The 16,584-nt window shown below is 42.2% G+C and overlaps 1 protein-coding gene across 6 annotated transcripts in view; it reads right to left on the bottom strand.

The window, feature by feature from the left end:
• Positions 1-1,625: 1,625 nt before the first annotated feature.
• SLC23A2 (solute carrier family 23 member 2) overlaps positions 1,626-16,584 on the bottom strand; it is a 142,856-nt gene continuing 127,897 nt past the window's right edge. For all 6 annotated transcript variants that reach the window (XM_086333495.1, XM_086333497.1, XM_086333499.1 and 3 more), the window contains 4 exons: positions 12,037-12,166; positions 10,829-10,966; positions 7,835-7,930; positions 1,626-5,996 (listed from right to left, as the gene is read on the bottom strand). In XM_086333495.1, coding sequence (XP_086189621.1) covers positions 5,764-5,996; positions 7,835-7,930; positions 10,829-10,966; positions 12,037-12,166 — 597 coding nt within the window. In that variant the 3' untranslated portion in view covers positions 1,626-5,763. The remainder of the gene's footprint in view (positions 5,997-7,834; positions 7,931-10,828; positions 10,967-12,036; positions 12,167-16,584) is intronic.

Here is a 16,584-nt window from a genome sequence, read left to right as displayed (position 1 = left end):
ACGACCAAGTGCTATATTGCGTCTACCCAAATTCATATACTGAAACCTAATCTCCAGTGTGTTGGTACTAAGAGGTGGGGCTTTGGGGGGGTAGTTAGGTCAGGAGGAGAAGGGGATGACAGAGAATGATGGTTGGATGGCATCACCAACTCTATGGACATGAGTTTGAGTAAGCTCTGGGAGTTGGTGATGGACAGGGAAGCCTGGCGTGCTGCAGTCCATGGGGTTGCAGAGTGGGACATGACTGAATGACTGAAGTGAAAAATGTAACTCCACTAACAGGGTTGATGGAAAATTTGGCATTCATGGGATGATCCTAGCTCTACAGGGCTTCGTTCTTGCTCATTCTCTCTGGAAGCTTATGTACCAACATGAAATAATCTCACAATAGTAAAATGTGACAGCTCATACACCTTTTAAATGTCCGAAAACATGCAAAACTAAACAGTAAGTGGTATAGAAATGTATATATATGCAAAACTGTGAAGAAAAGCAAGTAAAGGATAAACCCAAAATCCAGGTAGTGGGCCTCTCTTGGGGAGGAATGGGGGTGTACCAGGTGAGAGGTCCATGGGATAGGGGGTGGGGCTTTAATATTGACACGTGCTGTTGTCCCAACTAGGGGTGAGAACATGGGCATGAAATACCTCACATGTATTTTCCTCACGTATATAGTGGTGTAAGGTGCAACAGTTCATCTTGTAACTGGATGCTTAGCAGTGACTCATAGGTCAGGATATTGGGAACTGGAAGCAGCAGGCTGAATTCCTATGGAAGCAGCTGTGGTGTTCACTATGGCTCAAACTGCCAGAGACAAACGAGGGATACAGATGTGGATTTATTGTTGTTGTTCAGTCGCTGTGTCTGACTCTTTGAGAGCCCATGGACTACAGGACACCAGGCCTCCCTGTCTTTCACCGTCTCCTGGAGTTTGCCCAAGTTTATGTCCATTGAATCAGTGATACCATCCAACCACCTCTTCCTCTGCCACTCTCTTCTCCTTTTGCCTCATTAGAAAAGACCCTGATGCTGGGAAAGACTAAAGGCAACTAGTTGGAGAAAAGATGGGGATGGAGGAGCTCTAAGTCTGCTCTAAATTAAGAAATATGCCCAAAAAGCACCTTTGGATTTGTCTTCATATTCCGCTGGGAACCATGCCTTTGACTGAATGAGCAGCTCTCAAGCTTGGCTTTGAGCTTTTTCTGGCACCCACACCTCTGCATTTCCTGTACCAGCCTCAATCCTAAAGGGGCCAAGATTGCTCTGGGAACCTTAGATTCCACTGTGTGGACACGACAGTCTTTCTGGTCACCAATACCTAAAAGGTCTCCAGCCTCCAGATGTCACTAACTTACTAAGAGACTCATAATTTCACCCCAAAGCCCAGCATGAGGGCATCCTTCAACCAAGGTCTCCTTTCCCTGTTAGGTATTCTCCCAAGGAGACAAATGTTCTCTAGCCATGGGGGCCAATGATACTTCAGCAACTGCTATCCTCCTTTGAGTTTTAATGTATTAGAACCTGCTGAACTGAAATTTTTATTAGTTGATTTCCCTCTCCTAGGTGATGACTTTTAATTAATGACAAGTTTCTTAAAGACCAGCCAAAGTACATGAACAGCAGAATTGCGTCCAGGAGAGCTTTTATTTGTACGGAACAGTTTTAAAAATACAGAATAAAATAGCTTTATCTCTACTATTATTCACAACATCTGGTCCAAATATTACATATTAAAATACTTAAACGTTTAATGAAGGTATGTTAGAAAAACAATATGAAAATTCTTTTTAAAAACGCCATAAAAGAATTAGACATAAAAAACAACCCCACCCCAAATACCCTCAATATGCAAAATAAAAATAAAAACCAAACAAAATCCCAGAAAGGTATATAGCCAAAGTCAGTCACAAAAACTTAAGGAAAATATAGGCATCCCTACTGTTTTAAGAACAGTCAGAAACTGACTAACATGACAAAGGTTGCTATGAATGAACAAAAAGTGTTTTAACTTGACCGTCAGTAAGATGGCACCACTGGGGAGGGTGTCCTAAGTGCCAGGAAACACACAGAGCAATTCTAAGGAGGCTGGATGTCACCAGTGTAGGGTGAGGACAAGGAGGTCAAGAATAGACTAAAAGGACAGGAATGTGTGAGAGGCAGCTGAAAAGGGATCTTCAGTGTTAACATGCTTCAAGGGTCCAAGGGCAGAAGCTGAGGACTGGCAAAAAATGGGCAACTGTCTTGCACTACTCCACTTGTGACTGCAGGAGGAATGGAGGGTAGAGGAGGTCCTATTCTCTGTGTCAAAATCGTAAGGGGACAGAGCACAATACAAGTAACATATGAGGCCCCAAGTGTTTTCCTAAGACCAAGGGGTAGCTCCCTGGAGAAGTGGGCCCTGTGAGAGCTCAGGCTGCCAGGGTATTCAGGGGGCACAGCCGGGTGAGCAAACCAGCAGGCAGCAACAGCCATGCCAGGCATGCTGCCCGCAGCTGTGTGTCCACCCCAAGCTGTGGGGGTGAGTATGCAGGATGCTGCCTTTCTGTGCATCAGACAGGTTCTGGGATGAGGCTTCTGCCTCAGTTCCTTATTCATCTCCTATCTGGCCTGACCACTCTTGTGGCATTGATTGTTATGGAAGATTATAGTTGTCAACTTCAAGTCCAAGTTGCTAGTACTAATATTTCAGCAGGGACATGAATTAAAGAAATAACAACTTAGCTCATGGTCATAAAATATATGCGTGGGTAAATAAAGTATAAACACATACTAGAGATTCATCAATGGAGAAATTCTATCATCACATGACATTGTCATGAAAATTACATTCCCTCCCTGGAAAACTGTGACTATTATCCTGGGTAGAAATATTATTTTACTATATGGAAATACTGCAATATTCATGCATAAACCAGGTTATCATTATGAAAGTCAGTATTCTACAGTATGAAGTAAATTCTGTGTATGAATTTGTTACCATGAAAACGAGAAACCATCAGGACCCTTGCCTTGATCAATCACAAGAAACTTACTACAATCTAACACTGAAGCCCTCTTAAGAAATATTCTGTATCAGTAAATCTATGTGAAATTTGCGAGAATAAGAATGAAAATTGCCTACAAAGACTGGAGCCATTTCCCATTTTTCTATGATCCATGTTAGATATGTTATCAAAACCAGTGTGGCTTCTCCCTTGCCCCCCAACCAGTGATACTGCAGCGTCTTTTGTCCTATTTTTAAGTTTCTACTTTTCACATCATGATCACCAATATAAATGGGAAAATGCGGGGGTAGGTGTTCAAGTGGGAATTGGAGAATGAATGCTATGTCCAAGGACATTCACATTCAAAACATCCTACAAAGTTCAACTGGCCAAAGCATGGGGTGTATGTGGCCCCAATAACGCACATGGCAGGTGCACAGGCACAGTATCCCCCAAAACCTCCTTTTCAGGTATGTGCTCAAACCAAGAAGCAGATGAATATAGTTTTTTTTCAACTACAGACTCATTCTGCAGTGTGTCTGCAAGCAAGAGGACATTTTCTAACCTCCTATGCCTTCCCCCCACCACCATGGACAGAGAATCTAAGTTGGCCCCAATGGAACGAGAAGGGGGAAAACCCTCTTTTTCCAATAGGAGGTGTGGGCACAGGGCTTCTTTGCACATTTTGAAGACTTGCACACGTCCTGAGTGTTACCCATTGGGAGAGAAGATGCCTGGGTCAAGTTAAGCTGAAGGGAACTTGTTCCTGAATTACCAATGGTTCAGAGGCTTTCATTTGGGTATTTGGTCATTCTGCTCATCTAGAGAGCAAGAATACTGCAAATCTCTGGGATGTTTAACAGTTTTCCCCACTGTTCAGAGGAGAGAAATTGGAGATGCTAAGCAAAATACAAACAGAATAAACTAGGCAATTAAGGTGACAACTAGGGCTGTCAGTCTTCAGGACTCACCAAGTCAACAGGATGAAAATCATTAACCAGTGTGCTTCTAAATATGCTCCCCCCCAAAAAAAACCCATACAAATTTAAATTTAGAGTCTTTCTTTACTTAATTTGCAATAAGGTTTTGGCAAAACAATGCAGTAGCTCTGGAGTGTTCTTGCCAGAATAGGCCTTAAAGCCCCAAACTTTATAGGAGTCAAGGCCAGTTGTGGGGGCCAGAAATTCACCATGTGGATTCAAGGCTGCCAAGAGCCATGTGCCCACTGCCTGTAAACAATCAGGTAAATAAACACTCAAGAAGTACTATCTCATGAAACAAGGTCACTCAGGCTTTTCTTTTGACTGAAAATTTCAAACCAAATTCAGTAAGTCATTTTTGTCAGAAATAATGTTATTAATAAGAATTTAAGAGAGGGGGACTGCTAGCTGCTTTTCTTACCCCTTCAACAAGAAAGGAAGCATTTGGTCAGGGGATCTAGTCTTCCCCTCTGGAAAATAAAAATCCAGTGGACATTCAACATGACAACCCACAGAAAGTCTCCTTAAGCCTTAACTGCCAGATGTGAATGGCAACTTAACTGCAGTGATTAATTTACCAGGATGCGGAACCATTCAATACGGCAGCTGTTTTGTCACCTGCCCTGGCTTCCCTTCTTCAGAAAACAAATCAACGTATAACTTAACTCATGGTTTCTGGGCTCTGGTCCAGCAGTCAGTTTGATAAACAGATTAAGCATTATGTATTTACACTTTCATGGTATCAAGCAATACAAAACACAACCACAAAAATGGTTACTGGCCTTCTAGAGCCATGACAACAAACTTCCCTGTTGGTGTCCATAGCTTTAACAAATGCTGGTTCCTTTCTTAATGGGGGATAGGAGATAAGGGACAAGTAATAGGGATGTAAGGTAAGAGGGTCACATGGAAAAACACTGATTTAAAAAATCCATAATCAGTAACATTAAATAGGAATAAAATCTTGTAATTACAAATACACACAACGATAACTGACATCCACATGTCAGCAGAGCCAAGATCCTCATAAATATCTGCTTGGTGCCTTTGTGCAGCACTCTATACCCGTCACACCAGCCAGGAGTGATGAATACCAAATAGAGTGTCTCAGCTACTAGTAAAAAGGAGACCAATAAGAGATGGGTTGGCCTAGCTTGGGCCAGGGTGGCACCAAGAAAGTGTACTTGAGAATCAGATACTGATTTCAAGGTACTTTCCCTTCCTGTCCAATCCCCCAATTTCCATTCTATCTGTACAGACTTTACCCATGCACAGATCTGGGCACAGTGTAAAGCATCTCACTGTTTTCAACTGGCTAGCAGCCACCTACACACAGTATCAGGCATCATAAAATCACACTTGACCAGTCAGTTGTGACAATGCAAGGATATTGGTACCTCCTGACCAGAGGAGGTCTCTATAGGTACAGGTCCTGGTGCTTTCAAGGACAGAAAGCCCTGGAGGTGCCCTGTAAGTAAGCTAGCACAGGGTGTTAGAAGGGGACTGCAAACAAGGAGTCACTGTAGACTTCAAGCATCCACTCCCACAGGAGAGCAGGAACTTCAAATTCAGTGACCATGACTATCAACGGATGTTCTCAAGGGCTTAAATAAAAAGATAGATGAGACATCGTATTAGACATGATCACAACCCACAAGAAAAAGCTACCTGTAATCTGTCTTAGCTCTGGGGTGGAGAATGTAAATGCAGATCTACAAACATATATGTTACTGCTTGTTACTCAGCAAGGAACTATAGGTTCATGCCTCACTGTGGCCAGGCCACAGGATGAGCTACGGCTATACTGTGGCCTGCGAGTCTTCATCTGAACTCCGGCTACTAGCGCTCTTCCCGAGGCCTTTCCATGTGTAGCCTGCAAAGGTTGGGCTGATGGGTAAGTAGCTGAAACATCTGTATTTTTTAATAATGTTCATGCCAAATGGCAAATCATAGGATTCCATGCCATCGAGAGACTTGCTCCCTTTGCCCACGCCCTTCTTCCATTTTCTGATTCCTCTTTCCTCTGGAGTACCTGTGGAACACACACAGCAAAACAAAAACAGAACAATGGAATGTTTAGTTAAACAGTTCTACCAAGAATTGAGATTCTCTGCTTCTGTTGTCCTGTAGATTGAATGGAATAGGATGACAGAAAAGAGCACTTGAGGAAGTAGTAGTTGATGCTTAAGCCAGAAATCTAAGAATCACTAACCACTCAAAACAAATATTTCTAAAACACAGATTTGATCTTGCAAAATAGGATCAGAATCCTTATTACATCTCACAATGACTTCACTACTCGGTCACTGCACACCCACGACCCCCCTCATCTAGACATCAGTTCAGTTCAGTTCCGTTCAGTCACTCTGTCATGTCCAACCCTTTGAAACCCCATGGACTGCAGCATGCCAGGCCTCCCTGTCCATCACCAACTCCTGGAGATGACCCAAACTCATGTCCATTGAGTCGGTGATGCCATCCAACCATCTCATCCTCTGTCATCCCCTTCTCCCGCCTTCAATCTTTCCCAGCATCAGGGTCTTTTCAAATGAGTCAGTTCTTCACATCAGGTGGCCAAAGTATTGGAGTTTCGGCTTCAGTCCATCCAATGAACATTCAGGACTGATTTCCTTTAGGATGGACTGGTTGGATCTCCTTGATGTGCAAGGGACTCTCAAGAGTCTTCTCCAACACCACAGTTCAAAAGCATCAATTCTTCGGCACTCAGCTTTCTTTATGTAGACATACCTTTTTTATATTGCTTTGCTCCATTTTACTGGGGGGTGGGGTGCATTTGTCACAAATTCCCCACTTGTGGTCCTATGAGGATGAACGTCCACTGGTGTAACACTCTTGGCAATTCTGCACCCTGACAGATGAGTCAACAAGAAAGATCTGGATCTTCATGGCTCAGTACTCCTGGGCTCCTTTCCAAAAGTCTTTACAGTGCAGATAGCACTGGTACCTGCTTTTAGCTCCATGGGAGCCCTAACAATATAGTTCTCTGCCTGAGCCTGGGTGATGAGGTCTATCCTATGGTGCAGGGCTTAAGAACTTCTCATTATTTTCGCATATATAAGCTATACCCTCCCATGGGCATTTCAGTAATGAAACTGACCATTTCCATCTGCCTGACTCCTTCGTCTCTCTTTCTATTAAGTGCTGACTTAGGAAAGAAAGAGGATATTACTGACCTCCCACAAATTTAACACCTTCCACCTACTCATGTGTGTGATTCCTTCTGCCCGATGTGTTCATCTCTCATTTCCCCAGTGACCTGTTCTTGATTGAGGCTTTTGGAGGTAGATTAAGGGCAAAATCTCAACAGAACCTTTAAGCTCAAAAATAAACATCACCCTTCCTTGACAGGATGAATCTACCAGTGTGTCCATGGCGGCATTTCACAACAATATAAAGTAGCCTTCTCTAGGAAGCCACAAGGCAGGGCCACATCGCACCTTAAGTCTGTCACCCAGCACTTGGCATAGAAGGAGGAGGAGTGCTGTCCGCTGGTAGCAGCTGGCTCAGAAGTATGTGAACAAGTCAATGAAAGCCAAATTGCAGGGCTCCAGGCAAGGCTGAGCAGGAGGGCAGGTAGCTGGAGCATGCTCAAGGCATCCTGCTGCCATATCACCATATACAAAGAATTCATCTGTTTTCTCTTAGAAATAACTCAGCAAGAAGGAAAAAAACTAAGTTTACTAGCAAAAAAGTGATTCATGAAAGGTGGCTCAAGGTATCATCTTAACCACTTTAGAAAAGTGTAATCAGTGATGGCTTTGAACTGATTCATGCTTCCTGCTTCCCATATTTATTTGGCAAAAAGGTAAGTCACATATATAATAAGCATGTTTGATATATGCCACATACCTGGGATGGTGTTATCCAAAATAAAAGCCACACAGCCTCCTACAAACATAGCAGTTGTGAGAAGAACATTCAACACTTGATCGATTCCTGTTATCCCTAAAAACAACATAGCAACAGGTCACAGACAGAATAGACTTGTCCTTGACTTAAAAAGGAACACTGGGGTGGACCCTAATTGCCAATCAATGCAGTGCATGAAAGTGTAAATTTCTATTGCGCATGTATAAATTTTCGCCAGTAATGCCTTAAACTACTATGACAATAATAGTAAATAAATTATTTAAACTACTTTCAACAATAATCAAGTTATCGCCATAAGGAAAATTTCTAACAATGATTCACAGAAAGTAAATCTAACAGAGGGGACTTCCTCAGTGGTCCAATGGTTAAGAATTCCAATGCAGGGGACGAGGGTTCGGTCCCTAGTTAGGGAACTAAGACCCCACATGCCTCAGAGCAACTAAGCCTGTGTACCACGACTAGAGAACCTGCACTCTGCTCGATGAAAGATCCTGTGTACCACAACTAAGACCCAGCACAGTCCCCACCCCAAATCTCATAGAATGAAGTTCATTCTATAATAAACTATGAAGCCTTCAGGGGTGTGGGGGAGTGCTGCTTGCAGATTATTAAAAAAAAAAAAAAAAAAAAACCAATATAAAAGATGGCTACTTTAAGGTTGAAAAGTTTACAAAGTGAATAACAAGATGACAAAAATATTTGTGAGATCAGCAATCAAATGAAGGGCTTCAAAATTCTGGGTTACTAATTAGTGCTTAGCTGCTTTTAATTTAGAGCAAATTTATTTCTAAAGATGTCATTATATGAATGAGATACATTAAAATAGAAATTCACACACTTTTTATATTTAAAAATATAATGATCTCCAACAGAAAAATAACATGTTTGGTGAGAATGTGGAGAAAGAGAAATCACTGTGTTCAACATACCTGATGGGAATGTTGTGAGCAATGTCCCATAGCTCACCTGCTATGGAAAACAGGTATTCCTCAAACAGTTACACAGAATGGCCCAACAATTCTATTCCTAGCCATACACCCAAAAGAATTAAAAACAGGTACTCAAACAGTCCTCATTACCAGGCAGATTCTGCTGTTTGTGAATTGCCTACACACTAAAATTTATTTGTAAACCCAAAATGAATACTCGTGGTGCTTTTAGTCATTCACAGACATGTACAAAGCAGTGAAAATTTTGAGTCACCCAACACACATGTTCCCAGCTGAGGTTAAACAAGGTAATGCTCTGCCTTCTGGTTTCAGCTCTCAGACCGTAAACAATATTCTTTTAGCAGTCTGTATAATAACACTTTTTTTTTTTTTTGCATCTTTGTGGTTCTTCATTGGTGATCTCGCTATTTAAAACAGCCCCATTGCAAAATGGCCATGAGGTGCCTAATGGAGAAAATATGTGAGATGAATGTCATTCAGGCATGAGATCTAGTGCTATTGACTGTGTTCTCCCAAGAGCTATGGTTCAGGATTTGCTAGGTCTATATTCACGGGGATTTTATAGAACATAACTACCATGAGTGAGAACTGCCTGTATTTGCACATCAATGTCCGTAACAGTACTATTTACACTAGTCCAAAAGTAGAAACAACTCAAATGTGCATCAGTGGAAAAATGGATAAACAGATTATGGTATACACATACAATGGAATATTATCTAGCCATAAAAAGAAATGAAATACTTATATATGGATAAATCTTGAAAACATTCTGACAAGTGAAAGCCAGACATAAAAAGTCACATAATGTAGGATTCCATTTATGAAACATCCAGAATAGGTAAATTTATAGAAATAGAAAGCAGACTGGTGGTTGCCAGGAGCTGAGAGGAAGGGAAATGATGGGGGTTAACTATTTAATGGGTATGAAATCTTATTTTGGGCTGATGAGAATGTTTTGGAAACCAGAGAGAGGTGGTGATTATACAACATTGTAAATGTACTAAAATACCACTGAACTGCTCACTTTAACATGATTAATTTTGTTATGTGAACATCAGCTAAATAAAAAATATACACATATATAAAATGATCCCCAATTCTGCATAAAATGTCAGCAGCAAAAGTTGTTTCTTAAGATGTTCTTCCTTTGTTCATTCTTTATGATATTTGGGTATTAACATAAAAAGGAATTAGGGACTTCCCTGGTGGTCCAGTGGTTAAGACTTTGTCCTCCAATGCAGGGGTTGCAGGTTTGAACCCTGGTCAAGGAGCTAAGATCCGACATGCTTTGTGGCCAAAAAGTCAAAACATAAAACAGAAGTAATGTTGTCACCAAGTTCAATAAAGACTTTAAAAATAGGCCACATCACAAAGAACTTTTTAAAAAAGGAATTAAACATACACACACTACTACATATAAAACAGGTAACTAATGAGCGCCTACTGTATAGCACAGAGAATTCTACTCAGTGCTCTGTGGTGACCTAAATGGGAAGGAAATCCATAAAAGAGGGGGGTATGTATGTTTGTATAATGATTCACTTTGCTGTACAATAGAAATGTATGCAATATTGTAAAGCAACTATATTTCAATAAAAATTTTTTTAAGAAGGTTGATCTTGAACTCAAAATAGTTGTAATTCCAACAGAAAAACATGTATATGAAGTTAAGTTTCAAGAAATTCTATATTTTAATATAGCCTTAGTCTGAAAAATCAAAAGGTTTTACAGACGCATTCTCCCAAAGGGTAGGGTCCTGATTTGTTTGGCTTTTTTTTCAAAAAATGAACAGATGGAAGCAGGGAGAGGAAGAAGGAAAAAAGGAGACTGCCACACACATCAGTTACATGCATGTGCCAACTCAAGTGGGGAGTGTTGCAAAGGGATTCAAGTTAAACTTCAGCCAAGCGGACTGCAATGAATACACAGAGGAACATTCATTGAAATGATTCCTGAAGTTCCATGAACTGGTGTTTGTGGTTCCAATTTTGCCACAAGATTCAAGGCCTGTTTCTCCTACCTGTGACGAGAGGGTTCTGTCTGAGGTAACTTGGAAGGACGAGCCCAAAGAAGATTGAAAATCCAAGCACAAAGAGGTTCCGGGAAGAATTTAAATCAATGAACTGCAAGTTAGAGAGTCCAACAGCTGTGATCATTCCTAGAGAGAAAACATCAGACCACAAGTTCCATTATCTCACCTATGGCATGGATGACAAGTATGCTGTCCAGGGCAGACTCCCTACAATGGCCTTTCTCTGTCCCATCAGAAACAAGTTGGGAGACCTGTGAGGTGTCAGGACGGAACCAGAAAGTGACCACCTGACTCAGGCACTATCTGGGTTTATTCAGAGGCATAAACATTACACTTTCTTTAGACCAGGCAGAAAACTAAAGACAATGGTTCCCCTTAAAAACTCAATTCAAACATTTCAATTACATCAGGATATGGGCCTGAATATCAGGTCCCTGATTACTAACGTGAATGGCACAGAGATCAAATTGACTCCCTTCTGTAAAAACTGACAGTCTTGAATGGCCTACAGGGAGACGATATCTGAGCTCAGATCAATTAGAAATGGCAACTAGGGACCTCCTTGGTGGTCCAGTAGTTAAGACCGTGCTTACAATGCAGGGGGTGTGGGTTCCATTCCTGGTCAGAGAACTGGGAACTAAGATCCCACACCCTTGTCTATGGCCATACCATCCTGAACATGCCCTATTTCATCTGATCTCAGAAACCAAGCAGGGTTCGGCCTAGTTAGTACTTGCATGGGAGATCCCACATGCTGTACAGTATGGGCAAACGAAAGAGAAAAGAAAAGAACGTTGCTCCTGAAGGTCTTATCTGCAACTAAATCTGTAATGGAATAATTCAGATACAAGAAAAGAAACAGCTTCTATACCACATTAAAAAAATGTGATATCCAAAGATATCTGCAGAGGATATTCAAGGCAGTATGGTTTCAATAAAGCATGATAAGAACCTTAAAAAAATGGCAACTAGAGACTAAAATTTAATCTGATTTTTCCTAGCTCAGTTATTCTACCTTTAATATCAATTCAACTCAGAAAGTGATATGCATTTATATGTTTATAAGGTATATCCTTTTGTATTTTAAAATAGAAATTTATCATTATCTTCAGTCTCACTGAAGGAATTCCTTAGCAATGTGAAGAAAGAAAAGGAGCTTGAGAAGAAAGCCAACTATCAAAGAAATGGAATTTTACCAAAGAGAGTACAGAAGAGGGCACCAAGCACAGGATCTGGAAGGGAGGCGAAGAGCGCACTGAACTTTCCGATCATCCCCAACGCAAGCATGAGGGCTGCGCCGTACTGTATCACGCGACGACTGCCAACCTGCAGGACACACAGAGGGCAGAGACAGGCATTCACCTTGAGGTCCTCCAAGAGCACACTCAGGTCCTAGCAGGCAAATGTGACCAAAACCCACAGACAAAATCTAGGTTACCCTTAAAACTTTTAGTTAAGAGGGTCTAACTTTACAATGAGGATTGATATCAATACATAACTACTGAAAACACATCCAGGGTAAAAAGATTCTCACCACCTTTCCTTGTTCCCGTCCCATCTGGTTCCTGCTGGATTTGACTATGGGGACTCCAGGGCTTGACCTATGGGTCTCTGAGCCCTGGGCAATGTCACCTCACTCTGCACTCACTCCTGAGCTGTGGTCTTGGGTTTCTTAATGCCTACAGCCACCAGCCAGGATGATCTGGTAGTGTCTCAAATCCAAAATGCAAAAAGTACACTTGACCCCTGCTTTTCTTCTGGGTTCCGGCAGATGAGACAAAACAGTTCTGGAACTTCTCCTCCCAGCATATTAATCATGAGAGGTGGCACAGCCTAGAGACCACCATGTGCAGGATTCTAGAGCTGAGAGGCCTGACTCCTATCTCTGCTCCATCTCTAACCATATGATGGGCATTAGCCTCTCTGGGTGGCAGGATCCTCATCTCCGTGACAATGAACAGCGTGCTTCTGCTTTGAGGATTTATAAGCTCCATGTAAAATAGTCTGAACAACATCTGGCAAGCATTAGGTTATTTGATAGCCTCCCACCTGAACTTGCTTCCTCTGGCCTTTCTTCTGCCCACCTGTCCTCTCCATTGTAACGGAGTAACCTCTTTAATATCATGATTTAGGAGATCAGGTCCCTGCCTAAGTCTTCTGGTGCTCATCCCCCTCCTGGCCAGTTCTGACACATATCAAAGTACTGATACTACCCTAAAGCTACCTCCCCTGCAAAGCCTTCTTTCATTCCAAGGCTCGATTCTCCCAACATTGGACTTCTGCAGCATCACACACAGCATTTCCCATGTGGACTCAACTTTATTGGTTAAGTTTGATCTCTGCCTTCTAGAAGCGTCCATCTAGTTCACTGTCACTCAGGTAACAAGAGACAGAGCTGGCACTGGGCTCAAGAATCCTGCACTATTGGTCTCCACTCTGTGCTGCCTCTCCCAAGAGAACATCCTGAGGACATAAACTGGATTAAAGAGCTTCCAGAAATGGAATAGTGTCCACAATGCTTTATGTGGGAGTTACAATGAATAGGAAATGGCTATTTAAATAATTAAAATGAAATGAAATGTAAAACCGGACTCAGTTGTACTAGCTACATTTCAAGTGTTCAGTAGGAATAAGCGGCTGGGGGCTCCCTCAGGGGATAGTGCAAGTACAGAACATTTCCACTGCTGCACCATTCTCCTGGATGATTGCTGGGCTAGACCTTGCAAGAGCTTCTCAATGAGCCCAAGGGTCAAGTTCAGAGTAAGAAGCAAATCTTGTACTGAGCTACCCGGCTAGAATCAGTCACAGCTGATGCTGGAGCCTAGCTTCCATTATTCCAATTTACAGCTCATCCCCTTATACCACCACTAAGTGCAGGGATGCAGCAAAAAGGGCCATGCAAATTGGCAATGGAGCAAAAATGACTGACGCTTGGCTATATTACATGATAAGGAAGCCTTTCATTTACAAAAAGCAAGCATTTTCAGCAAACATTTTCAAGGACCAGCACTTCAGAGTGAGGGGGAGGTGATGGATACAAATACAAGTAAATCATAAGCTTATGATCAAATAATGATACTGCTGCAATTATTAGGTTGTGGGTTGTCCAGTGGGAAGAAAAAACTCTGAGAAGTTGGGGAGGATTCCCTAGAGATGGTCTTGAGGGATGAGTAAGACAAAGAGCAACCAGACAGAGGGATCCATCTCCCAGCAGAGTCAGTCCTGTTAGATGTGCAGTGGGGAGGACTGGGCTGGCCCTAAGGATGCTGAAACAATAAATCTTGTATGAAAACCATGCATGGAGGGCTGATCTCCCTTAGACGCTGTCCAAAAAAAGCAGCAAGTTAGTCACTCTTTTGTTCAACAAACATTAACCAAGTGCCTGTTATACATTTCTATTCTAAACACCAGAGACACAGCCCTAAAATCCCTGCCCTCCTGGTGCTTATGTGAAGCCTTCACATCTTTCTCACTGCACTCTCCCTGGAACCACTTCCTAGGCTCCCTTCTGATCTCCTTCTTGAGTTGCAGCTCTGCCTCCAGGGCCACTGAAAAATTGACACTGCATTTCTGACTTTCCAAAAGTGTTCAACAGGGTGGTATGCTGCAGAGGAGAACTGATCTCCTTTTGGATACCATCAAAAAAGATAGTATGGCCAAGAAGATGGTGTTTACTCTTCCTAGAAATAAACTTAGGTCTAAATATTATATAACAATATCTCTAGTTTGCTTATCTAAGCACATGCTAAATGCTTTACATGAAGTAATTCCAAAATTCTGCAAGAAATTCAGAGAGAAGATGTAACTTGCCCATGGTCATGTCAGAAGAATATGACAGAGCCAGGGCTGAATCCAAAGCAACCACCTCCCTACCATGTCATGCTGCCCTTTTCTGTGGGACAGACAGTGGAACACTCTCAACATAGCAGTCCTGCATATGGAATCCAACCCATTCAACCTGCAGAACTTCAGAACATACAGCAGGGTAGGCAGCCTCACCTCTAATCAAGTAGTCAGAATGTCCATGTCTGTACATGGAATGCCATAACTGGATAAAGGACAGTAAATAGTAGAGTTGCCAGGAAATGGAGACAGATCCTCAGAAAGAGCCACAGATCACCCTCTTTCTATATGTTCTGGAAGACTGGTACAATGGTCCAGACTAATGCTGTCTGAAAGAATTTCACACAATGATGGAAATGTTCTGTACCTGTGCTTTCCTTTGGCATCCACCAGCCACATGTGGCTACTGACTACCATACTGTACAACATAGACATAGATCTAGAACTGCTAGATTTCACATATGAGTTCTTATCAGAAAAGCAACTGTTCCAAGCCCTTCAGCTGGATAAAAGGCAGGATACAGCCTTAAAACTTTTGCTTCCTTTTTCCTGGGCAGGGATCTCCCATTAGCCACATGGTTTAGGCCACAGAGAAGTTTCTGGTGCTAGTCCTACTTCCCAACCCCAAGGCATTTGTATAGATGTCTCAATTATAGCCCCTTGTGAGTAAGAGTAATGGAGCCAACTCCCTCAAATTGATAAGGCCTCTGCTAGGGGAAGTGGCTCCAAAGGAATTCAGAGAGAAGATCAATTGGCTCAATTAAAAAATGCTGGCAGGGTGCCTTTTCAGAATAAGCCAGCACCATCTAAATTATAATAAAGGTAATTATTTCTCAAACCATCTCAGTAATGTTTTAGAAGGAACCCTAATGACAGCACTACTTACTCCCTATAGTGACTCTAGTTAAATTATCTGTGATGTATTTTAAAGAGGTGCAGAAAGAGAGCTAGCTTATTAAACTGTTTCCCCAAGAGTCCCTCCATCTATAATAATTTTACCATTATGTTATTTTGGATTAGTTACAGGTCTACAGGTTCATGGCAGCAAACTTGCTAGAGAGTTAATGGCTTACACCCCATTTGGTGCCCATTTGACCCTCTCCTTAGCTCTGTGTGCTCAGTATCTGCAGCAATAGGACCCAGGGATCCTGGAAGGAAATGCCCATCAGGCAGCCCTCACATGTCATGCACAAGGAGAGACAGGCAGCCAGCGTGGCCACTGGCACACCTAAGGTTGAGCTCTGTGATGGCCTGGCCAATTTACAGAAAAACCAACCAGCAAGTCAGGCTTGTACAATGTATGCTCCACTCCCTCTGACCTGGATTTGCAGTTAAAATTACCCAAACCAAGTATCTGGTTTCTTTTTCCTGATTATAGAATAGTGCAAAGAGCTGGAGGAAGATTTCTAATTTTAAAGAGGTCAAATGATTCCAGAATGCTCCAACTCACCCCCAAGTTCTCAAGATACAAGGTTGAGGAGAGGGAGACCTCTGACCCATGCAGTCCATCTTGGATGATGCTGAACCAGTTCTAACCGTGTCTAGCTGCGCAGCATACAATGGCCAGGGCCGAGCTGCATTCCTCAACACCCTGGGCTAACAGCAAGCATTGGCCCAAAGCAACTGGGATATAAAATTTATTTCCTAATAAATCTGAAAGGCCGAGAAGCAGCCTCCTTGTTCCTGAAGCTAGATTATGGTATGTATACTTGGAGTGGGGTTAGGGGGAAAGACAAGTGGGGAGGACTTCAGACCAGGTACCGCTTCAACCTGAGTGACTTGCTATGGCTTGTTGTGTTCACTAACTCCACAACAGATTTCATCTGAAAGAGAATGATGCTGCTACAGTTTGAAAACTTCATTAATTCTTTACTGTAAGATTGATTTATTTGTAATGGGTA

Source organism: Bos grunniens, chromosome 13 (genome assembly GCF_055505025.1).
Source record: "Bos grunniens cultivar Pamir isolate PY7600 chromosome 13, Bosgru_T2T1.0, whole genome shotgun sequence".
In the NCBI taxonomy this organism is placed as follows: Eukaryota; Metazoa; Chordata; class Mammalia; order Artiodactyla; family Bovidae; genus Bos; species Bos grunniens.
This window is presented reverse-complemented; position numbering and strand designations above follow the sequence as displayed.